Raw genomic sequence first — 26,293 nt, 5'->3', positions numbered from 1 at the left:
CAAAGAGAATCTCAAAACTGTCTCACTGTCTTAGTGGCCAGTGGATGCCTGTCACGGCCACTTGACCTGCAGGCAGATGGTTACTGTCTGTCTAACACTCTGCCTTTTGGGGCTTGATAGGCACTTTTAAAATGCAGACAGACAGCAAGCCCTGGCTGGGGAAAGGAGGCAGCGCTTCACAGTTGGATGCTGCTGTAAGGATGTGCAGGGTGAGCTGTTGGGGACCATGGCATTTGTCTTTTCTTGGGGGGAGACTTGGTAGACCCCATCCATGTTGTGCATGCCTGTGGTTGGCAGGGCAAGGTCAGAAGGGTTTGTTGAGCCAGCATGTCATGGGGCTGATGTCATTTGCCTTGTGATGTCACCGCTGTCATCTTCAGTGGAGCGCTTCCAGTGATAGCAGAGCTTCTGCAGTGTGTCTGCCAACCTGGCACTTGCTCTGTACAGCATAATTAAGCAAATATATTAATAGAAGGAGAACCGGGGCCTGGGTAATGTTCTTCTGTGACAGACAAACGCAGAGACAAAGCAGATGCTTACTTAGAAGTGCTGCAGGATGCTATTAGCGGACACAAACTTGCATCCCATTAGTGCCATCGCTGTTAGGCAATGCCGAGTCATTTGCATCTTAAATGAAGCTTCCAGACCAGCTCTGGTCCAGGATCAGCTCCAGGAAAGCTGCAAGGCTGTGTCTGCACTGGGGGAGCCTTGATGGTTCCAGGTTTACCCTGTGAGTGAAACCAAACATATTGTGGGCTCCTCTTTTGTGCTGTTTGCAAAGCCACCCCTGCGAAGGTGATACAGGGTAGTAATGAGCAGAGAAGATGCTATCAGGGCTCATCTCCACTACAGTCTGTCCCAGGGCAGTGGTTGGTCCAAACCCAGTCCACAGCCATGCCTGCACTCGTAGCCCATCAATGACTTAAATATGACCCAATGGGGAAGGACCCTGCCAGACTCATTTGCAGGGGAAGCTCCTGCACAGCTGCATCATGTTCAAGGAGAATGTGCTGCCCATCTTCACTGAAACAGCTCTGCAAGCCCTGAAACTGCCAATTTTCCATCTTTGGCCTTACGTGATGCTCTTAACAAATTATGGCATAAATATGCCAGGCGAGGGAAGGCAGCTTTCACAGAGAATGGGGAATGTGATAAACCAGGGGATGTTTCTTTCACTGAAAGAGAAATCTATTCATTTGAGTGGACAGTGCTGCAGAAACAAGCTGTTTGGGGGCATCAGGAGGGGAGGAGAGGGACACTGTGGACAAAGCATGGGGCTAATTGTTTAGGGTGAGGAGATGCCTTGGCCTGAGCCACAAGTGTGCTAATGGGGAGGTTGCTTGGCTACAGTGATGATGGTACCTCAGCTGTCCAGGTACAGGAAGAAAAGCCCAGTGTAAGGAGTGAGAAGGAAGAAGGGTCATTAAAGTATTCCCTAAAGATGCATAACTAGCAGTGGTGGGAGGACAAGTTGGTCTGAGTGCCAGGGAGGAAACTAAGCTGTTAGGAAGATAGCTGGTTTGCTGCTTGAAACTGTCTCTTTTCGCTAATTTTGATGGGAGACTTTTGCCTGGTGCAGTTTCTCTGGCTCTCAAGCATCCCTGCCTCTATCCTCTCTTTCCTTTTCTCATTAAACTCCTTTGTCTTGAAGGAGAAGTCTGAGGAGCTCTGGTGCATGGGGTTGGGATTGCTGTTGGGTTGCCCGTGATGGGAGTAGCCACGTATCACCTTACATGTGCCACCCTCCACAGGCTCCTCTAGCCCATCAAGGATCAGTCATGTGGCTCCTCAACCTTTCCTCTATCAAAAAACATTGCCCAAACTGGCCTGAGCCTGAAGCCTACAGGTCACATTAACATGAAATTGTTAATGATGTTTCACCTGCATCCTGGGCCTGTCCAGAACTTGGCAGTGAGCAGGGAGAAAATGACAGCAAGCAGCACTGACAGCACCAGCCCTGAACAACAGTTAAGAGGAGAATTATTTTAATGAATACATTTCCTTTCAATTGTATGCGAATAGTGAGATCCCATTAGAACAGGGAAGCAATTAGAGCTAATAAAGATGAACGTGCAGTGCTGGGTGCATGTGGAATAACAAACAGTGAACAAAGGATTCAGGAGAGAGCTGACTCTAATCCAAATAAATGAGTGGTGATGAAAGAGAAAGCAGCTTGGGTCTCCTGCCGTGAGACACACTTCCTCCCCACTGCTCCCTGCCCATGCTTCTCCTTGTGTCAGGGAAAGTCACTCTCAGGGCTGGACATGGAGTCAGATGAGCACTGGGACAGTCCTGGCTGAGCTGTGCTGTGCTGTGGCCTGGACTGGGAAGCTTCGTGTGGGGTGCCTGTGGTCCTGGGGAGAACTCTGCTGGATTTTGCTTAGAGGTAACAAATGGCCTCAGCTGGGGCAAGGGGGCTTGGAGGCATTGAGCAAGTGGTTTGCATGGCTGGGTTTGGGTAGCCAGATAACTGCAGGGATTGCTTCAGGTGAAGCTCCAAGAAGCTTCCACCATGTCTGACAAAGCTGGTGCCAGCTGACTCCAAGATGGGCCCACCACTGGCCAAGGCTGAGCCCATTAGGTCATTATACTATCCTGATTTGATTGTTAATACCATAAAAAAATTGCCCTAAGTTGAGTCTGTTTTACCCATGATAGCAAATGCTGAGTGATCTCTCCTGGTCCTTGTCTTGACCCACGAGCCTCTCGTATTTTCTCTCCCTTGTCCATCTCAGTAGGGGAGTGATGGGGTCCTGCCAAGGTCAACCCACCACCAAAGGCTGGAGAGATGAGACTGGGGGCCGGAGAGATTGGGAGGGTGGAGGGAATACCTCAGCTCACCCCATTTCTCATCTTGTATTTGATTACAGGTGGTGATCACCTGCAAAAATTAACAACCCTGATCACAATGGGCATGTGACTAGCCCAAAACTGTGAGTGCTATGGTGAGGTGGAGCGTGGAGGAAATAATAGCCTCTTCTCAATGGTGTATTTACACAGTAGGCTCCCAGGAAAATTGGGTAAACCAATAATTACCCAAGGATATGATTGGCTTTGGCAGAGTTAATAATAATTAGTACTGTTCCTTTTCCAGGCTCCTTACAGCAGGGATCTTTTATAATCCACAGAATACAAAGGACCCAAAACACCAAGAACTGCTTCCAGGTGTAGCTTGGGAAAAACCACACTGAGTCTTGCTTCTGAGAGACTCCGAGGGTGAAAATCACCCAAAGACTCTGGGGAGACAGACTGGAAAATAATAGTAGTGGTAGTAATAACAACAACAATAATAACAATGATAAACAGTTTTCTATATTTGAAAAAGATTGTGTGTTGGGACTGCATTTTCCCCAGTTGAGGCAGAGATAAATCTAGCCCTGACATATCTTTGACTTCCAGCTCAGTGTGGGATGCTGGAAACTGCCCTGCTGTTCTTCTACTGGTGCTGGCAACTCCTGGTTTGCCTTCTAGCTGCTCTTGTTGGCAGCACAGCACTTTCTCTTCCCAGAAAGCAGCTCTTCTCCATCGTCTCTCGCTGCATCCCCCATCCTTACAGCATTTCTGTGACTCTGTGAGCTCCCCAGTGCCTGCAAGTGGTCAGCCCAGCACACTGGCACTGCTGTGCCCATTGCTGGGGCTGTGGCTGCTGCTCTATCTGCTCCTGATCTTAGGGGGATGAGCATCCTGCAGGACACTGTACTCCCTCCTGCCAGCCTGCTCTGCCTGATGCCCCCCAGGAATGGTCTTTGCTGGGTCAATGCTGCTTGATGTTTTGGATTAAATGAATGTGAGCCCCCCCTCCAGGGCTGGATGCTGGTGGGATGTTGAAGGAGGACACCTGATTTCTACATGGTTAACCAGCCTCTATCCACCTCTGGCTGGGAGAGCAACCACCTCCCCCTGCATCCCCCACCTCCAAGCTGAGTCTAAATCTCAGCAGCTCCTTACACATCCTTAAGATGCAGCTTTGCCTGTCACTGATGCAGCTCCACCTCTCATCCCCATTACTGAAATATTGTCCTGCTTGGCCACATCCAGCCCTGCCCTGCTCCTGTGCAGCTGCAGCCTCATTGCAGGGATTATCCCTGCCTGTGCTGCCCTCTCCTCCTGCCCACGGTGGCCACTTCCCCAGTATGTAGGATGTTGGCTGCCTCTTCTAGTATGGGCAACTTTCAAACACTCAAAAATCACCAGTGAAATCCCCCCTGCCCCAAGCTGGCCCATAAATCACAGCGTTATAAAAATAAAACAGTTTTGTGCATGCACGCACATTTCAGGTTGCCTTTTAAACCTGAACTTGTTTCTCACACGTTGGCAGAAGAACAGAGGGGAGCTGGAGTCAGAAGGCAAGCTTGAAAAATAAACGCATACTTCTCTCTTGCTTCTCATGAAGGGCTCCCAGAGGAAAAGAGAGAAAAACAGGGCAGGAAGGGGCCCTGGAGGGGTCATTGTGCCCATTCCCCAAAGTAAGAGCAAGCTCTTTCTCACAGGCATCAGGCTAGCTTGTGCCTAAAGCCAAGGGTGATGGGGGTACCTGCTTGGTACCCCTAATCACTTGCTCTCTCTATTTTTCTCCTTTGTCCCTTTCCCCACCCCCTTTTTATCCCCCTGCTTCCCCGTGCTCTTCACACTGTGCCTGCCTCATGTCTCTGCCAGGGCTGCATCAGCAGTGAGGTGCCATGGAGACATCCCTGCCCATGCTCTGCCCTGTCCTGGCCGTGCCACATGCACTCTACTCCTGTGTGAACCACCCAAGGAAGAGACTCAAAGTTGTGCTGTCTTAAGACACAGTTTAACATAATTAGACATCCTGGCTTGAGGGCAGTAATTACTTTTATAATCCTTAAACATATTTTAAAAAAAAATAATTGCCTCCCAATTCAATGCCTTTCAAAAATCCTTTTAAATAGCACTGCCTTCTTCAAACACAACTCAGCCAACAGTAATTACAATAAATTATTCTAAGTTCTAAAAAAACATATAGAAATTAATCTATGTGTGCAAACTGCTAACCATTCCTTGTTTATCCTTCCCCCCTGCCAGCCGGCTGCTTCCCAGCTCCCTGGCTGCAGCCCTGCGCCTCACTTGCACCCTGACCTGCTGCCCGCTGAGGGCTCCTTGCCTTAGAACCCAGCAGAGCAGCTGCTGCCCTTGCCCAACCCCAGGAGATATTCATAATATTCATCCCGTCGGGGTTAGGCTGAAGACAACAGCAAGCAGCTGTACCCGGGGCTTTGCAGTCTTGGCAGTGTTTCAGAGCATGGCCATGGGCAAGCACTGCCATATTTACCAGGTTTATAGGCAGAGTTTTGCTCTGACCTGTGAGGTGGCATGAGCACTGGCCGATGCATTTGATCCTCAGCTGGGATAAATAAGGCAGAATTCTGTGTGAGTCAAAGGCGAGAGCGTTATTCACAGCAGCTGAGGATCTGGCCAACAGTGTCAGCGGCACGGCAATAGCGTAATGTTTTCATTATGCATTGTTTTTTTCCAAATACTTAAAAAATTATCTAGGAATTACTCACACATCCTGTAATAGTTACCAGTCCTGGGTGTTTAGGGAAAGGTTTCTTGAGACGGCGACGGCATTGCAAAAGCTTTAGCCCTTGCCTCTCCCGCTCCACGCGCTTCTCCTATCACTTCTGCTCTCCTCCTCCTTTCTGTACACAGTCCAGTAACCTCTTCCTGACAATCTCCAGATCCACAAAATTGCTCACTTGGAATTTTGCAGTAAATAGAAAATTGCTTTGCTCCTTTCTCTCAGAAAATGAATCCAAATGAAAAAGCAAGTAGTGTGTATCTGGTAGACATAAACAGCGCAAGAAAGGCAATTCTGCTTTTCAGCCCTGCTGCAGAGCAAATGACCTTGGAAATAATAAAAAGCCTGGGGCCTGAGCACATTGCAGAGCGGCACAAGCCTTTATTTGGGGGAAGGCTGGAAAGCAGAACCTGCAGGGATGGATATGTCAATGTGCAAGTCCCCATCAGCTGAAATATTTGCAATTGGGTCTGTGGCTCTTAGCAGAAGGGGGAAAGAGCTAATTAGTCCTTTAATCCTGTGCCCAGTGCTTTCTGCCCAAACTATCTTTCTCCCCTCTGCCAGCTGCTCATGGGATGTTTGAAATGCCTTCTCCTGGCTGGGGTGGTGGGACAGTACCACCTGTCTGGGGGCAAGCAGCCCTTCCCACCCCAAATTTGATCACCCCTGCAAACAATTGCAAAAGGTGCAAACACAAGGAGGCTGGAGTAGATTCATGGCTAGGAGAGAGAGGACAAGCTAAAGTTATAACTAATAATTCTAATTACATGTCAAACCACTGCACCAAAAAAAAGGGGAAATAGAAAGTATCTGTCGGCTCCTGGCGCAGCTCCGTGTTGGCACATCGTAGCCAGCAACATCTCCTCTTGTCCATCCGTGGCAACAGCCCCATGGGCACTCGCCCCTCCTCTGTGAAGGGGTCAGGGAGAACTGAGGAGAGAGGGCAGGAGGCTGGATCTAAGTGTGGTTTGTGTCAGAGGGAGAAGCTGCTTCTGCTGCCCAACGCATGCCTCGCAGCACCTGGCAATGCTCCTGAGCCACTGCACAGCTCTGTCTGTACTGGGTTCAGCCAGCTGCCAACTCCAGCATACTCACCGTGTCACTGTGTGCTGTAGACAGTGAAAACTGGCTGGCCTGGGTCAGGATTTTTCCCCCCTCCATTTCTTGTTACAGTTGTCAGAATATTGGAAAGAAAGAAAGAAAAATATATATACATATTTTTAAAAAAATCTGTGGCAGGCAGCCAGCAGAAAAGATGTGTTAAAAAAATACAGGGTCCTGGAACAGAGTGAAAGGGCAAGGTGTGCACGCTGTACCTGGTGTGGTTTGCTCTGTGCTGAAGACACCATGTTTGCCTGCACTGGGGCAGGTCAGCAGCTCCCCAGGGAGAGCGTGCAGGTCTGGGACAGCTTCACCTCATGGCAACACCCCCTCTTATCCAGTTTATCCATTTATCCAATGCAGAGGATTGGAGAAAATCTATAATTTCAAGAAGAGCCATTGGTTTCCTGGAATAATCCAAATATTCACCCTTTTACTGCTGCTTTTGTAGCCCCGGCTGCTCCCAGGCAGCTCTGCAGCCGGCAGAGGGGAATCGAGGCCCCGCTGCTGAGCACCGGCAGCTTGTCTGGCTGCAAATTAACGTCAGGCTTTGGTTTCACTGGTGTTGGAAGGGGCAGAGCAGTTAGCCAGGGGGTCCAGACAGCGGAGAAATGCCCTGTTGACCTACTTGTGTGTCTCCCAGAGTGGCTTCTCCCTCTATCTCGGAGCTTGGGAATTTGGCTGCATTTTTATTTTGTAGCAAACTGTTTAATCTGAGCTTCGGAGGTCCGGCTTGCCCCTGTGAAAAGCAGTGAAACAACACAGGGGGGAAAGGGAAAAGTAAACCCCACCTGTTTCCTGTTTTTATTTCCCCCGCCCCCACCTTTCTTTATTTTTCTAGTGTTCCCTGGTTATTTGGGAGCTCCTGCAACTCGTCCAGAAATACCTCTGCTAGTTCAGTGGCATTTCAGAGCCCAGGAATTTAAGGAGGACTTAAAAATTCCTAACCCAGCTTTCAGCTGGTTAAATGTGGGTGTAAGTAGCTCTCTGCTTTTACTTAGCAATTCTGCTATCATTTATTTCTCCTTTCCCTTCTTCTGACCCTCCACCCCCATACCCAGGGATGTGGTACTTGGCTTGTCCCTCTCCCACCTTGTGTCCATGGGGATAGCACAGACATTTGGTGGCATCAGCAATGAGGTCTCAACGCTCCCTTAGGCAAATTCTGTGAGCAGCTCCTGCAGACTTCTGCATCTCTGCTGGTAATTTGGGGGGGTCAGTTTGCACAGTGTTTTGCTGTAGGTGTAAAATACCTGGCTGCAGGACTGAGTTTGGAGATAGAGGTTTCATCTAATTTGTCTCATGTCTGCTGACATAGCTGAGATGGGGCTTTTACTGCGCTCATTTTGGGAGAGGAATTTTTTAAACTCTGCATGTCTCAGTAAGAAGCAGCCAAACTTCCACATCAGAAAGACTCCATAAAAAAACAGGGTGGAAAACCACCCTGTGGAAGCACATATCACCTTTCCTGCAATAGCCAGCTCTACCTCAGCTGGCTGGGTTAGCAACCAAGAAAAATGTTTGTGAGATGCTGTTCTGCTACCTAGAAACCTGTATACATCTCCGATATGATCCCCACCACTCGCCTCACAATAAACCAATATGTTTTAACTACAACCCGAAATGTTGCAAAAGAACCTTTTGAGGAAGTCTCTTTGGTGCAATACAGATATGTCAAGGCTGATTGTTATTGTACATGTCAGGGCTGTTGAAGTGCGGGATAAAGGAGGCCATTGTGCTCCCACGGAGGGGACAGCTCGGATGATTAATGACTGCTCCCTCAATTCTCTGAAGAAGAGATGGAAGTCGGATAAGGCCTCTGTTGGCGGTAGGGGCAGAGAACCAGAAGACATACCCAGAGCAAAAAAAAAACCACCCCAAAACATACTAAAAAAAGGCCAGGGCTCAGGGCAGGATCAATAGGAAGCAGCGGCTGTAGCGCCAGCTCCTCGCCGGCAGGGAACAGGAGTGCGGAGGTCCTGCCAACACTGGGGCTTGTGTTTGCTCCTCTCACCTCCTTTGCTAATCTAGGCTTTTTTTTTTTTTTTTTTTTTTTGCAGCTTTTCTGCCTCAGAAAATGGCTCTTGGGAAGGTGGGTGGTTGATCATTGAGTAAGAAGAATGGCAAAAAATCAGGGAAATTGCAAATTGATCTTTGCCTAACACACACAGTGACTGTTACCTATTTTTTGAGGCTCCGTGCAAATACCTCCTGGTCTAATTCTAAGGCGTGCCAAAGTAAATTACATTTAGTTTGCCTTAAATAAACAACGACTCTTCCAGGAAAGGTTTGTCTCTTCTGGGCACTTGCATCATTTATCATTGCTCCACTGTTTTGAGTTGGCTGCCCTTTTAGGGTGAGATGTCTCTTGGTTTTAGTGCATGCACAACCATAGAGAGGACAAGGTCTTACCCCAAGAAAAATGTACTGAGAAGATGTCATTACAGCTAATGAGAGTCCAGGCAGCTGCAGCTCATTAGAGACTGCCTGGGGCCAATTGTAACTGAGACCTTTAAATATACATCATAGTCAAATAAACAACATCATATTCGATCTGCAAAGTCTCTATCAGTTCCTGCCCAGTCGTTATCACTCAGCCTTACATTTTGCTGAGAAAATGTTCCCTGTTCAATAACAAACCCAGAAGCAAACAAAACCGTCACACTTAGGCAAGATGTGCTGAGAATTCAGGGTGGTGGTGGGATGGATGTCCCTTCTTCTGAAATTAGTTTATTGCAAGGGTAGGAGACACTCAGGGCTCAAGCTCTCCACCCCTGCCCACAGGACAATATGGAAAACAGGTTGAAGAAGCTTCAAAGATGCTGAAGGTGTTTTAAGTGTGTGAGCAATTATTTTTTCCTTGGTTCCTTTCTTTGGCTTCAGGACATGACTTTACTGTAAAAGAAGACAAGAGGTTTCTGACACTACTTTAAATCTGTTGTCATTACGAAGCATTTAGTGAGGAATTGAGGAATTACAGATTTACAAGCGTGGGGGTTTCCTCCTCAATCAGCAGAGTCCCCATGGGGGTTTCCCACTTCCCCCTCCCTGCACAGCAGGACCTCCCCAGGGCTGTGGCTGTGGGCAAGCTGAGGGCTTCCTCCCCTCCTCACCCCACGTGTGATTATTAAGTTCTTATCGCAATAAGGAGTCACTGACACTGGGCTGCTTTCCAGAGAATGCTGCTCCCTTAATAGGCCATTATATCTTGGTAATAAGGGCTAAACTCTTCTGGGGGCGTTTAGTCATAAATTAGGTAAAATAACACCGCCGATCCCGCCTTTCTCCCAGCCCTCACTGAGGGGGGTGATGCTGGCTCCCTGAGGCTGATATGAGGGGTGCACACTGCTCTTGGGACAGTGCAATGTCCCAGCCTGCTGTCAGGACCACATCTGGGTGTAGATAATAATAAAATAATTTGAGGACAGGTCATGGCTGGGTTCATTGACTCCCAGCCCAAGAGCTGGCTGCCAGCTGAGGTCTTTGTACTCTCATTTGACAAAGGGCATCACCAGTTCCCTTAGTGCCAGGGCCTGGGAGCAGGGTGCTCCTCCTATGGTGGGCATCTGGCAGAGCTGCAGGTAGGCTCATCCTCATGAAGGGGCTGTGAAGGCAGGGCAGACTTCCACCTCTCTTGGAGATGCTGCTTTTGGGCAATGGAATCCCATCTTCTGTGGCTACACCATGATGTCAGTGCTGGCCCGGGTGTACCAGACTGAAAGACCAGGATGTTTTCTGGCTTAGCTGGAGAAGCTGCTGAAGTCAAGCAGCACAGACCATGCCATCCCCAGGGTACCAACCTCTCTCAGCATCTCAGGTAGAGTGACCTTATCCACCTTGCCGACTGGGAAGGGTCCCTGCCCTACCCTGCATCCAAAGCCATGTTTAGCAGAGCTACCCACTCCAGCCCAAAGCTGTGTAAATGGTTTCCTACTCCCTGGCACCATTTTAGTCATTACTGTGGATGTGGCCACACTATCCTGTAGTTTGCTGGGACAACTGAGCACAGGACCAACATTGCCTGCCTGGGGCTGCCACACTTTCTGTATAGTGGGAATAAAATCATGGGCCCATCTCTGCCCCATCTAGAGAGCTCTGGAGCTTGGGATGGAGAAGCCACATAATGGGGCTTGCAATGTAATCTCCTAGCATAAGGGCTTGCAAAGTGGTCTCATCACATGGAGGCCTGTGATGTTGCCTTCCACCCAGGAGCTTGCAAGGTGCATGGTGAGGTCTTGCCTTCTTCCTCTTAAAGATGATGCAATGCAGAGTGGATTAGGACAACAAATAAGCAAGGGTCATGGCTGGCAGCCCAAGGAAGGAGCACCAGCACCTACATCATGGGGCAGGAGCTTGGGTAGCATGGCTGTATCCTGCACAGAAAAAGGAGCCTTTTCCTCCTTCCTGTTCCCACTGAGTCTCATTTGCTATGAGGTGGGATCTGAGGTGCTGTGACCCCATAGGGACCTTGGCCAGATGAAGACCCTGCTGCATCCAACTTCAGGCAGTGCTGGAGGAGTGGAGGGGGCCCAGGGCCAAAGAAGCTGTGCAGAATGAGACAGGCACATCTCTGTCCCCCAGGAGTGGGGAGACTGAGGTTCTCCTGCTCACACCGTGTCTCCAGCCCTCATCAGAGGTAGGTGCAGCCATGCTGGCCTGGGAAAGCCCTGCAGACACCCAGCTTGTCTGAACGGGAAGTTGCAGTGTTTCAGCTTCACTTGGCTTTAAAGCTAGTCTGGTGAGAGCCACGCAAACCCTTTCACAGAGGCCCCCCTGCCCCAGGTATATTGATTTAATTTGCACCTGTGCATTTCTTGGCAAAGCACGGCCCGCAGCAAGCCAGGAATAAATTCACTTAGGAGACTTCTGGCACAAAGCTGCCCCGGCTGAGCTAAGCTAGCGTGAAACAACGAGAGTTCAAGAGGTTCAGCTTTGTGTGCAGCCCCTAGCTTCAACCCTGCCCCGAGACAGCAGAGGAGAACAGGAGGTATATGGGGTGAAGGGCTTTGCTGTCAGTAATTTATGTCACCTTTGAGCAGCTCTTTGCTGCTGCCCACAGTGCAGGGAAAGCCTCCAGAGCTGCACAGCTCCCCCCTGCCCTCTCTGCTGCACCAGTACCCAGCAACAAGAGGATGCTGTGACCCCCTTTCTTCCCTCCCCAGGCCCTAACATGGCCAGGAGCCAGAGCACCCCAGGAGCCGTCCCACTGCTGACCTCTGTTCAGGCGATGGGGACCTGCCAGCAGGATGCTGGTGCTCATACTTGAGGTTTTGTACTCAGTTCCTTTCTAATCCCAATTTTCAATTGCTCATAACTTGTGTTACTTGGGCTGGAATTTTCCAAACATGAGCTTCCTATAAAGGTGGGTCTTTCCTTTTACCTTTTTTTTTTTTTTTTAACCAAATGAAAGCATTCAGCAAAATGTTTTGGCTGTATCCATTTTCTTTCTTTTTTTTTTTTTTTTTTTTTTTCAGTAAGCATACAGCAAACACCACAGACTTTTCCCATTATATATTAAAAATATAGTTACATTCACTATAGTTATAGTGACTTGGTAACTGTGGCGTCAGTGGGGAGAAGGCCTCTGGCTGACAGCTGTAGAGTTGCTGTGCAGTGGGGGATGCTACTGTCCAGCCAAACTCGGTTTTCTGCAGTTCACCCAAACACTGACCCTCCCCAGGGTCCTTCACCTGCCCCAGAAAACTAGAATTATGAACCTTGAAGAAGGCCCTTTGCCCAGGCATAGAACAATGTGTGTTCTTCAGGATTTGTTCAGGGTGGGCAGGGGGCTGCTCTCTAGCTTGTGCTTGTATAGGTGCAAGTTCAAAACCCCTTTCCCCCCAGCTTTCCCAAGGGGCCCGATATCCAAGCAGAGCTGGTAAATATGCATTTGTGGGTATTTTTTATGTATTTACACTGTTGCACATCATCATCTCCCTGCTGTAAGGGGCTGGGGAACTGGTCCCCACTGATGAAGGCATCTCATGAGCAACCCCACTTGGCTGGCCAGCAGTGGAAACAAACAGGACATGGCTGACCATTCTGTGAGATCCTCCCTTCCTTCTGGTAGAAAAGGGGTTAAAATGGTTAGGGTTGAACCCCAGGGGGCTGTTGGGGAGCCGTGGCTGTGCAGAGCAGGGCAGAAGGAAGTGGCTTCCCCCTCTCTGCCATTGCTTGCCATGATGTCACTTCCCCACTCTCCCTCAGGACATATAAAACGAGCCCATGTGCTAACAGGAGCAGCAAGGCCAGACTGTGCCTGTGAGCAGCACCTGGCTGGGGGTGCCCATGGCAGGGGCACTGCAAGACCCCAGCCCCCCTGCACAGACCCCTCTGGGGCCACGTGCTACCTACTGGATATCAAAATACTTTGAAGCACTGGCGGGTGAGGCAAGTGCTCTGCAACCTGGTTTTCAGTCTGCTCCCCATCTCCCTTCTGACACCTCATGGGAATCTGGAGCAGCCAAAGGCTGGAGAAACTCTCTGTTACATTTTCCAGGCATGAACAGATCACTCTGTGCAGGGGTTACCCAGGCCAAGACCCAAGTGGAGGAAATATTCTTTCTTGGTGATTTTTTTTGTGGCAAGGATGACCACACGTCATCCCTGCTGTTTCTCTTCCATTCCCATCCCATCCTGCCAGGGGATGGGGGTCCAACCCACACCCTCGTGCAAAAAAACATCCCTTCCTGCAGCACCACTCCTCTGCAGAGAGGAAATGCACGCAAAGGAGGCTTCTCTGTTTCTCCAATTAATGTAATTAAGAGAATTAAACTTTTGGAGAGAGCGAGTTTTTCATTTTCTTTTTATTTGATTAGGGAAATTCCCACAGCGCGCTTTGTGCAAATGAAACCCAGGCTCCTTCCCGTTGTTCGGTGGCCCCGGGAGGACGCGTTACCTTTCAATCTCGCACGCTAATGTGTTTAGAGTTAAAATCCCCCCGCCCCGCCCCGGGCAGCCAAAGGAAAGATCTCAGATCCTTGATTAAAGCATGGCTTCCCGAGCAAGGATGTGCACGTGGAGCTGCCAGGCTTGCTGTGTGCCCTGCACAGCTAGCTCAGTCTCTGCACCACTACCAGGAGATGCCAGTTCATCTTGGGTCTCCCAGTTTTCTTGTGTTTAGGCCAGGATGATGCAATAAAAGGCAGGGAAATGTAGGGAAGCCCTGGGGTCTGGTGGCCAGTCCCCACATTTGTCTGGAGATCTCGCCAGCTTGCCCATGTGAGCTCCACTGCTGTGACTCCATCAGATGGTTTACTGCATAATACTGAAAAGTAATTATTTCTGTATACCTGAATATTAAAAAGTCTTCATACAATCTTACCGTGAGGCCTTGGGAACTTATACTATCCCACAAGCACTCCAAAATTACAAGCCAGGTTGCCAAAATGAGATAGGCTTAAAAATCAATAGGAATAAAAAAATACATTATGGCTTTTAATTTTTCTTCTGCTTTCTGGGCTTTTTGGGCACACAGGGGATGTGTTACATGTTAATGAAAGCTGCTATTCTCATCTAAACACAATTTCAGGTGGTCATAACTTTGAGAAACACAGGAGACGTCATCAGGTCCATGGTGGGTACAGACCTGGACAGGGAAAAACAATGCAAAAATTGGAGAAAAATGGCTCTTTTAGCTCCACCAGGGTTTCTCACAGTTTCTTGCAGCAGGAAGCACATCTAGAGAGAGCCAAAGCAGCTCTTTTTTGTTTCCACCCCAGCAAAAATCTGCTGACCCTGAGTCTGGCTTTCCAGTTCCTCCCAATTATTGTAATGAATTGGAGATAGAGCTCCAGGAGCGCTGTCTGGGGTGGGAGGAAACCACAGGACGGCTCAGGAGACAGCACAGGGCCAACGTGGCCACACTAGCACAAGTACAGGTGGCCCGAGAGCAAGCTGGAGGTGAGGTTTGGATTTCCTGGCATTTGACATCTCTCCAGTATAAACTTTAAAGATCCACCACAGAAGATGAACGGGGTTATCTGGATTTCGCAGAAGGCGTCAGCTCTCCTTTCCCCTCCAATGGAGGAGTGGAAATGTTTCCCTGTGGTCAGGAGGCTGAATTTGAAGCTTTAAATCCCATCAGGTTTCTGTGCTCACAATGAGAACTTCTGATTATATCATTTTTTTATTAGGTGAAATATTTTCCTGGTAATGCTTAATTCCTCCGGTTTTTTTAAGGGTTACCAGAGGAGAGCAGCTTGGGGGGAGGAAGGAAGGGTCAGAGGATGCCATGGTGGCATGTGATAGGATTTAAGGATGCTCTTCCAGCTTCCCTCTTGGCCCTCACTCTATAAGTAACTCCAAGGGCAGTGACTTGTTTGTGATGGTCCCACCACTGCCCTGGGCACACCGTTTTGGAGCAGTGAAGCACCCACACCTGGCATGCCAGCTGACCATCACAACAGCACTGGCAAACCTCCACTTCTGGAGGATAATGAGGGCTTTTGGCTGCAGCAGCGATGCAATAAAACACCACAAGCTGCTGGTTGCAGGCTTCTGCCGTGGCTGTTCAGAGCATCTGTGGAAGGGAAAACTTCCCAGCGTAACATCCACAGCCTCTTAAGTAAATAGTCTTTAATGTTGCACTAAAGGATTGCAGTCTTAATATGTAAAATCTGTTCAGCTTTTTTAATTCTTGGATCATGTTGTGGAAAGTCCTCCGAAACTTGCCTGTTGGCTTTTTTCCTTTAGCCTTTGGTCTCAGAGGAGCCCCAGTGAGGAACGGTCTCCCGTGGAGCCGGCCGTAACCCCAGGCCAGGGGGAGGTGGTGGGAGATGCCCTGAAGATGGCAGCAAGGCCATGGGCTGGTGGCTGGTGGCAGCGCATGGACAGAGAGGATCTAAAGCACATATTTTGCTTTAAAGGGAGAAAAAAAAAAGGGAGGAGTGGAAAGTTGTTTTGTAACAAATGCTGGAGCATGACCCATGGCTGGAAATTTCTGCTAAATCAGGATGGAGCAAATCACACCCACTCGATGCAAACTTGCCGGGATGCTGAAGGGCTGGTCAGCCCTACAGCTCTGAGTCCCTCCCTGCAGCTGAGACCTGCAGAGCCACAGCTGAGCTGTTTTAAACACTGATGAAGGGTGGGATGGGTATCCTCAGCAGCTCCAGGCAGAGGCAATTTTGTGCAGTGGGGATAATTTCAGGCTCTCATCCTTTTTTTGTGTGCTCGTAGCCCTCAGCAAGGTGGGCTGGGTGCTGTTCTGTGGCTGTTCAGCTGATGGCACAAGGCAAGTGTGAGCTAGGGCTGGCACCTGCTGGGCTCCCGAGGGGGCTGTGTGTGCTTGGGCACCCTGGCCAGCTGGGTGCCATGTAAATACGCAATTAAAAGGAAGAATGATCTTCCCTTGGAGGTCTGAAATTAAGGAGGCTGAAGCACTGTCAGTAAATGGCAGACTAGTGCTGGGGGAGGCACAAGCAAGAGTTGTGGGGGCAGGAGGAGGAGGTTGGGGCACTGGGTGTGTGTTTTTGTCTAGACAGGGAAGTGCCACAGCTAAACTGTGGGGGGCTCGGGTGGGGCCAACCCTGCCAGAGGATGGGGCTGTGTGAGGCAGGAGCAGCCCCTCTGGACGGGCTGGTAGGGGAAGGGTCTGGAGCTGGATTGGTGGAGATGGGCAGGAGAGCAGTAGTGCCCGTGGGGCACCCTTAGGCATGGGGTCTCAGGGGGGTGGGGGAGATTAATCCACTGTAGTGGAAAAGTGGGTTCAGAGAGGTGGCTACAAGAAGGAACAAGAACAGAGTGAGTCTGAGCAAGGATATTTAGGAGTGGTGTTTTTGGAGACACATGAAGAGAGGAGGACATGAGGGTGTGATGAGGCCAGCTGAGGCTCTGAGAGCTTTGCTGTGGGAAAGGGCCAGGTTCAGGATGAAGCCATGAAGCAGTTGGGGTGGGATGTTTGGCCCCACACAGGGCCTGAGCTCAGACCCTCCACAGGTGTTTTTGAAGAGCTCCGGGAGTGATGAGTGGAGCTGGGTGGAGGTCTGCCAGCTGGGAAGTTCAGCCATGAGTGTTTTGGGGTGGAAATGGAAAGGCCCTGTAGGTCCTTCCTAGCTCAGCTTGGAGAAACATAATTATTCCAATGCTTTTTGAGAGGAATTAACCCGGAAGGGATGCATTTACAAGCTAAAATGCAAGAAAACAGCAGCCTGCAGTGCTCTGATCTCTATGTCCACCTTGCAACTGAGAGACCTTCCCTATGGTCAGCAGCACCTGGGTGCTGTGTGGGTGGAGCAGCCTTGCCTCCTGCAGAGCTGGACCAGGCAGCAAGCAACAGGCTGGCCCTGGAGATGGGGTCCACTTCTGTGTGCAAGTGGTTTGGAGCTGAGGAACGTCTGGACTCCCACACCTTAAGGTAAGACTGCCTGGGCAGTGTTAATGGCCCCAGAGCTGTGCATTGCATTGGTGATTGGATAGAGTGTGAGAGAGGAAGGGAAAGGGTCCTAGGACCTAAACATCCATGTGTTGGAGGATGGTAGCTACAAAAAGAGAGCTCTATGTGCTAGCTGCCAGGATGGAGCCTGTAGAAAAAATGGGGGAGGATTAGGCTGAGATCATGTAAACTCTGCAAAAGTAAGAGGTGTTGGACCAGGCACGGTCCGGCAGGTGGCCAACAGCAGCTCCAGACAGTTCATGCACAGAGAATAGGAGCTTCAAGGGAGCAGGCAGTTTGAGGAGGGATGCAGATGTGTGGCAGAGTTCCTGTAAGCTGGACAGTGCAGTGGTGGGATGCAGGAGCACGTGGCTGTGAGTACACACCAACTCCCAGCACTGTCGTACCCAATGTAAGCAAATTTCTGTAGCTGTGCCTGTGATTCAGCCCAGCCCAGGATCAGAGATACCTGTCCTAACTCTGGTATGGAGGAGGGGCTCATGAGTCACCACCATGTCTCCTGAACTGTGACATGCTGACCTCGTGCTTTGTAGCTACCAGCAAAATGAGGATAGCTGAGTATGTGCACACAGGTCTGTGATCCCCTTTATTGCAGATGGGGTCCAGCCAAGCCAGGAACCCACACATCTGTCCCACCAGCATCACCCATGTCCTTCCAGCAGCAGGCCCCTGTTCAGACAAAATCTTTCTTTCTGGGCCAAAGGTGCCCAGAATGGGTATGTCTGAGCTGGTGTCCCTGGTGCCCACCTGTGGTGTCAGCATCCCCGAGGCCCCTGTGAATCAGCACTTGGTCCCCTCTGCCTGGAGCCCTGCCAAGACCTGAGCAATGACTTCCAGTGCATGTGGCCAGGTTGTGTGTCAGGAGAATTAATGATGGAGGCTTCTCAGGGCATTAAGAGATCTGGGTCTAAATTAAAACCAAACCAAAACAAACCGTAGAAATTTCGGAGCAGGGGAGTTGCTGTCCTGGGGCAAGGCTGGGATGCAGCTCATCGCCTATCTGATCTTGCAGTAACATGTGCCAGGACCTTCAGAGAAGGTACGAGCAAACACCTGGTACACAGGAAAAACCCAGCCTCCCAGGGGTGCTTTCTTCTTTGTCTTTTGCTATTAGTCATTAGCTTATGCTCCGAAGCACATGGCCTTATCTCCCCTCCAGGCATCTTCCTTTTATCTACCTTGACTCATGGAGCTACAGAAATTTTTATTAGCAGCATAAATGTCAGATCTTCTTTAAAATCTTACAAAACTTTCTGCCTCGTATCTTACGGCAATGAGTTCTACACATTAATCATCTGTTGGTGTAAAAATTAGTTTCTTATCACTTTTTATCTTTCTCTCTTTGGATTTAGCCACCTGTCCTGCTAGGGCTCTCTCTGTTGCATCCACAAGTGTCCATCCCTGATGCAGAGTGAGCTGGGTGCCAAGACAAACTCCAGTTTTGCCTGACATTTTCTGGTAATTTTCTGGTAATGGTGACTGGAGCATCTTGACAGCAAAGCTTCTTTTGCAAGAAGTCTTCAGCAACTTTCTTGCTGAAAAGAGGGGCTGGTGGTGGAGCAGCTCTGCATGCCAGAGGGATGGGAAGTTCAGGCTCAAGATGTCTCCCAAGGCAAAGGCTTGGTGTTGTGCCAGGTTGTGGGAGGTGGAGGTTTGGGAAAGGGCTGTAGGGCTTAGCCAAGGACCAAAGGAAATGTGGAACAGGGGAACATTTGTCTTGATTTAATTTGACACTTAAACTGGAAGGGGGTGATTTGTAGCTGTGTGCATTAAAAAAACTCCTCGAGATAGGGAAGTGGAGGCAATAGCAGGTTTGGATGCCAGATCAGATAAGACCCTGTGGGTAATGCCTTTACCTTACTCATTTTTATCCAGCTTTATCTCTAGGCTCCTAAAAAAGTCAATGGCTTGAAATCCTCCACTCCTGACCCTATTTCCAATATCTCCTTTGCAGTAGGGCACCTGCACCCAAGGAGATGTGTGCTGCTGTATTGGCACTATGCTCCCTGGCACCCAAGAGCGGTTTGGTGTCCTGGCTGCTGCTGAACACCAAGCTGTGCACTGTGATATCTTGAGCAGCTTGGCTTTCTGCTGAGAGACTTGATGGGGCAGAGCTCCAGAGCTGCTGGAAGAGGGTCCTGGAGACCCCTGCTGTTTGTGAAATCCCAGTTACTGGGTGCTAGATGGTCCATATGGATCTTCATATAGGGACTGCTCTTTGCAGAAGGCAGTGGGGAAGAGGGGAGGCAAACAGTGTTGGAGGGGGTGTTGAAGGTTTTTCTCTTTACTTCCTATTGCTTGTGCAGTGGAGGAGCAGAGCAGCTGCCTTGGGGCTCACTGACCTCCTGGGCAGCCAAGCACAGCAGCATTGCAGGGAAGGAGGGAAGCAGGCACAACCTGGGCATGTGGAGGCATCACCCAGGAATGTGCCTGCACCCTCCACAGAGAACATCATGGGATGCTGGCACAAGCTGAGCCCCAAACAGAGCCACTTCAGCAGCTGGTTTCCAAGATGGGCCCTCAGCAGGTACCAGAGTGGCTGGTGGAGCCATGCAGAGGCTTAGGAAAATGCTGGCCAGGATGAATGTGTTTTGGCACTGACCCTAATCCTTTCCTGCCAATACACTGATTGGAATTGAATTTCCAATATGAACAGTCGTGGGACTCTATCTGCAAGCTGGCGGGGAAAGCTATAGATTTTATCATGTGTTTCACAGCTATTCCTTTCATTGAAAAAAAAATAAAATAGGAGTGACCTCTGAAAACACTCCAGTGGCAGAGCTCTCCAGGTGGCATTGGGCAGCTTGAGGTGGATCTGGATGTGACCCTGGGATGGCGAGTGAGGAAGCTCCCCATTCCCTCCCCAGCCCAGCAGCTACCAGGACTCCTGCTCAGTACTGGGGCTGGACCAGCTCAGCCCTGGCTGCGTTTGCTGGAGGTTCCTCAGCCTCTCCAGGATGGAGATGGGATTCTCCATGGGCTTTGCAGCTGAAAGCACTGCATCCAAATTGAGTTTCTGCTCCTTGCAGCTTCAGCCTGTTGTTTCTCACTCAATCCAGAGGAGTGTCTTACTCGCCCCAGCATCTCTACCGAGGGTCCCAGGTATCCACATCCCATGTCCTTCCTGGGGGTGTGGCCAACCCCAGCCTGGCAGCCATTCCAAATGGATTTCCAGACCTCTGGCAGGTCTCACTGTCTTTGGCCACACTGTCTTGCTTCTGATTTTCCACTTCTGTGAAGCAGCAGCACCCAAACCAGGGTATATTCACAGGCAAGACCATGACAGGGCTGGGGAGGGTGCTGGTGGTGAGATTCTCTTTTTATATCTCCCAATAATGCTCCTTTTTCAGTCCTGTGAGGATTTTTCATTTTTTTCTGCAGTACAATGCTCCTGCCTTGCATTCAGCCTGCCACCCGTTACATCCCCCAGCTTTTTTCTGCAGAGCAGCTACCTTGCCAGCTTCTCCCTGTATTTGTTTAGGCTTCCTCCCCGCCACCCTGGATTTGCTCAGTTGACCCTTGCACTTGTCTTGGTGAACACCCTCCTGTTTTTCCTGGCTCTGTCTCCGATTTATCAAGATTGCTTTGAGCTCTAATCCTGCGTCGCCGCCTTGCCTGAGCAGTCTTGGCTCTGACATGAGCCACGAGCTCTCTAGCAGGGGACAAGAGGTGAATCAGGACAGAGCTGGTTCCTCTTCCTCTGACCCTTTTCATCCTCATCTCTTTAGCAAGGCTCATCCACATGGGACAAATACCCAGGGAATGCTTTTACTTGTGGATAAAAAAATAATAAAAAAGGATAGGCAGAATGCCCAGAGAAAAGAAAACATCCTAGAGATGCTGGGAAGGGGGCACAGCACGACTCTGCCCTGGAAGAGCCTCCCCTCCACACCATGTTGTTATTGCTTCTCCCTCTTCTGACCTGAGCAGTTTGCAAATATTTTCAGTCCTGCAGGTTGTTTCCATTAGGAGGGAAAATCAATGAGGCAGCCAAGAGTCCGTGGCTGAGCCTGCTCATTGCTAAAAATGGACTGAATGCTGCTCTCCTGAGCGCAGTGGGGCAGGATCCACCTCTCCCAGCTCCCACCCCGTCACTTCCCAAAAGCTGCCTCTCCAGGCTGGTGCTTGGGGTCTCTCTGCCTTAGAGCTGCTCTGGCTTCTCCTCCCTCACCCTGTTCCCAGTTCTGTTCCTAAGCTGGATCTTGGCAATTCCCACTAATGGGAAAACATTCCCATAATTTCATCAGCTTGCTTAATAATTTACCAGAAATGCCTATTGATTTCTTGCACGCTTCTGTGAAGACAGAGGTAAATAAGAGCCATTTGTCATTGCATTATGTATCAGTAATTAAAAATTACTAGGTAACTTCAACCAAAAATTGAATAATTTGAAGTAAAATTAAATAATTCTAGGTAATCAGTACTAAATGAGACCATTATTTTACTTATCAGTGACTAAAAATTACCAGGCATTTTTCCACGTTTGGATGCTCTTCCTCCCCCTCCGTGTCAGTAGAGCTTTTCTAATTTGTTGTAATTGTTAATTTTAATGAGTAGTGGTTTTCTGATAACATTTTAGTGTGCTTTTTTTTGTTGTGGTTTTTTTTAGAGACGGCTTTTATTGCATTGCGCAAAGCCTGAAGCACCTCAATGTGGGAGCAATTTGGAAGCTAAATTATTATTATTTATTTAAATAAAATCCTCCAGCCTCTTTAACCATTTGGCTGATTCTGTAATTGCCGTAACAGAGAGACGGAAACACTCAGCACTTGCTTCCCTGTGGCTCAAGGCTGACAAGGAAGAGCCTGGGTGCTCTTCTTAGCTCCATGACTTCCTGCAGGGCGTGTCCCCTGCTACCCATCCCAGTTCCTCCGAAGCTTCTTTGGGATCAAGAGCTGTTGTTTTGCCCTCTGTTTGCCCAGTACCTCCCATTAGTGCCCCCCATCAGTGTGGTGATGCTGACTCAGAGGCATCTGGAGGTGGTCACAGGTAGGAACCTTCTGCTTGTGGGGTCTTGTCCAAGGAAGAAGTGAGATTTGGGAACAGGCAGTGAGACTCATGATTTCAGCCCAATTTTTATCTGATTGTGGCAGCAGCATGTGATGTAGTTGGTGGTTTTGGAAAGGAAGGTGTTTTTCAGATGTGAGTCTACTGAAGTCCTTGGGTGAAGGACATCTGAGATGCCTTTTGGGGCTGTACAATTACTTGACTTGGCCATTGGGGCTGTGTGGGTGCACCATCCACCTGGACACCCCAAGATGCTCTACAGCTCTGAGCGGCATCCAAGCCCAAATGGCTCAAGGAGAGCTGTCACCCCAAAGTCCTCTGACCCTCACCTGTACCCATCCTCCTCCAGCTGCTTCCTGAGGGATTCCCTGTCTCTGTACTCACAAACTGGCAGGGCAGAGCAGGGTGGGGCCAGGACAGTGGTGCTGCATTCCCCTAGCACTCTGATCTTAAGGGGAGCTTGAGGCTGATTTGCCTGTTCCCTTGTTGAATCTCCCTTCCCTGCAGGAAACCAGGACCTCTGTGTGACCTCCCATCTGCCTGGCAAGGGTTTATCACCTCCATGCTTCATGGCATAAGGCATTTGTGCCCTCAGCCAAGAATGATGCTGGCTCTCTTTGCTGCTGCTGGGTTGCATTACAGTCTCCTGTCTATGGCAATTTGCTCCACACCATTACCCCAGGGGCATGACAGGACCTTCTGTTTACCAGCTTGCCCCCTGTGAGCCACACAGACTCCTTTCACACACCAGCCAAAGCTGGAGGAATCCCTGTGGGCACCTCACTGGAGGTGTCTATGTTCTGGAGGTGCTGATGGGGCTGGGGTTCTGCTGGAATGGTGTAGGAGAAGGCGGGAGAACCTCTGGGTTCTTGCTGTGCTGGGGTGCGTGGTCCGTGCCAAGGGCTGCCCCGTGCTGTAATGGCTGTGAAAGGGGACAACTGCTGTCTTCTTAGTGTGGTTTGTGAAATATCCTTGTGACATCTGCTTACTGGGCCCCAGCCCTTGGCCTGCCATAGTCCTTGCTTTGGGCTGACCAACAACAGATGGGCCAACAGCAGATGGAATAAGCAAATAACTTGAGGATTTTTTGCTTTTTATCTTCTTTATAAAGACTGTGTTCTCTTACTTTCCCTGAAGTCCTAGAAAATAACAGGCTGGAAAACTTGGTCTCCTGTTGGTACCAGGCCTGCCTCTGCTCCCAGAGCCGTGGTGCTTCCCCAGGCTCAGGGCAGGGAACAGGCTGGGAGGCAGCACTGAGGATAGACCAAGGATGGAGCCTGGGTCTGGCTGCTGCAGCCAAGCAGGGAAGCCTACCCTCAGGATTTGTTTAGGTAGCCAGAAGAGGAATAAGGGTAGACTTAGTCCTGCAAGCTCTGCTCCTCTCCCATGTGTGTAGGATCCTCCATCTTCCCAAAGCCAAGCAATCCACTGAAATCTCCACACTGGGATGGCGCTGGAGATAACTGGCAAAACCTGCTGCCTGGCTGCTGAGGGACACCAAGGGGCCCCCGAACTCTCTTGCCCACTTGCCCAGCTCGGTGGCCCCAGTCCCTGGCTCCGTGGCCAGCCCCTGCCCTCTGCTGATGAGACCTGGAAGTGCCAAATTCAGCCCAAGCAGCCCCCGATCTGCAGGATGCCCGGCAGGGTTGGGTACTGGGGGGGTCTGAACACAGCTTTTCATTGAGGTCTGCCTGGAGAGTCTGCTCCCTTCTTCGTACCTCTCACACCCAGGAACAGTTTTGTGGTACTTGGCATTCATTCCCCTACGCTTAATTTCATCACATTTAGAGCTAGTAAAAACTATTCCCTGCAAGCAATTTATTCAACAAATGTAGCTGGCACTTTCTGTTACTGAGTTGTCCAGGAAGAGACCACAATTTTTAATGATTTTTTTCCATTCAGTGAATGCACTTTATGACCGTATTTGAGCTTGAGGTTGTTCATGAATGGCAATATAGTAAAAAAAAAAAAAAAAAAAAAAAAAAAAAAAGTATATCCGGTGGCCTATCTGAGCTGCAAGGTTTGCTATTCATGCTGTGAGGCTGGGAACCTTATCAGACTGAGTATTGTTTCCCTCTCCTGAATAGGAGCCCTCGTCTCTCTCAACTACCTCCACTCTACCCAGAACAAAATTAATTTCATCCTGCAACAAATCTGGCTGCTTGATTAAACGAATCTGTTGCCAGTTCCAAAAGATCTCTTGGTGAGCAAAATTTCATTTCTGGTGGAGCACCCACCCAGCCAGCCAGGCAGGGACATGAGCGGGTGGTACCCTAAGAAGCTCAGAGCTGTATTTACCCTGCTAGCCTGCCCCTGATCCCTTTGCTTCTGCTCAGATTGCCCTGGCAGGCAGCTCCTGGAGGTGTGCAAATACCCTGAGCACCCTGTCCAGTTCCCCCCACCCCCATGCCTGCTCCTGGCTGATGCCTATTGGAGCTTGACAGATTGAGGACTTTTAATTTTTTCCTAGAAATCAGCCTCTCAAGCCCTTTGATCTGGTGTAGGGGGGGTTTATTTTTGTTCAACCCTCCACACTAATTTCTCTGCAATTCAGTGTGCTCTGAAGACCTGGGTGTGTTACTGAACCTGGGGTTGGAGGTATGATCCTGCCAGTATCCTATTCCCATCCCTACCCAGCTCCAAACCTGTGTTCCTCACAGACTGGGATGATGCCTCCTGCTGCCATCCCATACGCTCACTCTGCCTTATTTCCAGGGCTTGGAAATGGCACTGAAGCCCTTTTTATTCTGTCTAATCATGACAAACATAGAGGAATACGCACGGTCGCTTGCTTGGGAAGGGGTTTGCCAAAACCGTCCTATTCTGGAGCATTTTTATAGTAACTGTGTGATGAGGAAAAGATGGTGAGGGCTCACCATTCTAATTACGATCATTTCTGTCTTGCAAGAGGGATTGGCGGGTAGTATTTATGGATATGAGTAGGTTCAGAAAAATTCCTAGCACCATCTGTTTGAGAGAGAACAGGAAGAATTTCAATATGCTTTAGACCTTGAAGAGTAGTGTTTGTATAACAGGCTCATAAAATCAATTTCTAATAGTTACAGGTACCCCCTCAGGAATTTAAATAGTCTGTTAACAAAGTTATTCCATCTGCCAAGCGAATACCTTAAATATTCACTGGCCACACTGTATATAATGCTGCATGTGTCTTTCTCCTGCACTGTATGCCCTCTGGCCATGTGTCCAGGTTTCCCTCCTGGGTGACTCAGTCTTTCTCGGCAGCACTGTGCTGTGTATTCCTGATTCAACATGAGCTCACACACCTGCCTTGGCCTGGTGGATAAATCACCTTTATGGTCACCTTGTCCCTGGGTTTTGACCATGGGGCTCACTCTGTTCTGGTCCCTTTCCTCTCTCCATTTTGGCTGCCCATGAGGTGCCAGGGGAGAGAAGAAAAGCTGTAGGAGCCAAAGGGACTGGATGTGACAGGATGGTCTAATTGTGCAAATGAGGAGTGTGCAAGGGGCAGGATCAGTCCTTCACATCCTGTTTGCAGACTTTAAAAGATGCCATTGCACTTGGCTGATGAGCCAGCTGGGCTTTGCTCTGCTTCCAGCCCCCTCGCTCCCCCATGGTGCCTCACTTTTCCATCACCCCTTTGCACCCATCAGTGCCTGAGTTGGTGCTAGGGCTCTGCCTAAGCCTCAGATGTCTGAGGACAAGCTGACAACATGGGGTATACACAGGCAAAGTGCAAATATGTAATCCCCTTAATTAAACAGTTTGCACTTTTCACTGCCTGTGGAGCTGCGTGACACCTCACCAATTCTGCAAAGGTTGTATTCTCCATGTTATCAGGAGTGATTTATGGTGAGAGTTAGCTCATGTGTCCAGAATATCGATGGAGGAGTTTGCTGCCTATTGTGTTTAATAGCTGTTGGGGTCCTGTTTTGTACCATGGTGTCATTTGCTGCCTGTCAGCCCATGTGGGTTTGGGAGCACGTCTCTGTCCAGGCAGAGTTATTGATTGCAGTGTGGGTGGGGTAGCCACTGGTAGGGCCTTGGGTGCCTTCTCCGGACAGTCAGCACATGCCAAGCTGTGGCAACTGTGGCGTTACTGGCCACCATCCCCATGTCACCCTGGCCACTGTACCCATGTTGCCCTGCACGGAATTGCCGTGGCTAGTGGAGAATCAGTTTGCCCTCCTTACCTCATTTTGATGGGAACCAATTGAAATGTGGGCAGCTCTCTGTGCCAATAGATTTATTTCCTTCTTCCCCACACCTCC

The 26,293-nt window shown here is 49.6% G+C and overlaps 1 protein-coding gene across 3 annotated transcripts in view; it reads left to right on the top strand.

Moving 5' to 3' along the window:
* The window catches only part of SENP5 (SUMO specific peptidase 5), a 169,327-nt gene that overhangs the window by 91,248 nt on the left and 51,786 nt on the right, over window positions 1-26,293 (top strand). Inside the window, exon 10 of one of the 3 annotated variants that reach the window (XM_071752557.1) lies at window positions 16,826-16,997. The exons of the other annotated variants lie outside the window; for them this stretch is intronic. Coding sequence (XP_071608658.1) covers window positions 16,826-16,996 — 171 coding nt within the window. The 3' untranslated portion in view covers window position 16,997. Of the gene's footprint in view, window positions 1-16,825; window positions 16,998-26,293 lie in introns of those variants that run through there. 3 annotated transcript variants of the gene reach the window in all.

This window comes from Heliangelus exortis, chromosome 9 (genome assembly GCF_036169615.1).
Source record: "Heliangelus exortis chromosome 9, bHelExo1.hap1, whole genome shotgun sequence".
Classification (NCBI taxonomy): Eukaryota; Metazoa; Chordata; class Aves; order Apodiformes; family Trochilidae; genus Heliangelus; species Heliangelus exortis.
Note: the sequence above shows the minus strand (reverse complement) of the source record. Positions and strands in the feature narration are given on the sequence as shown.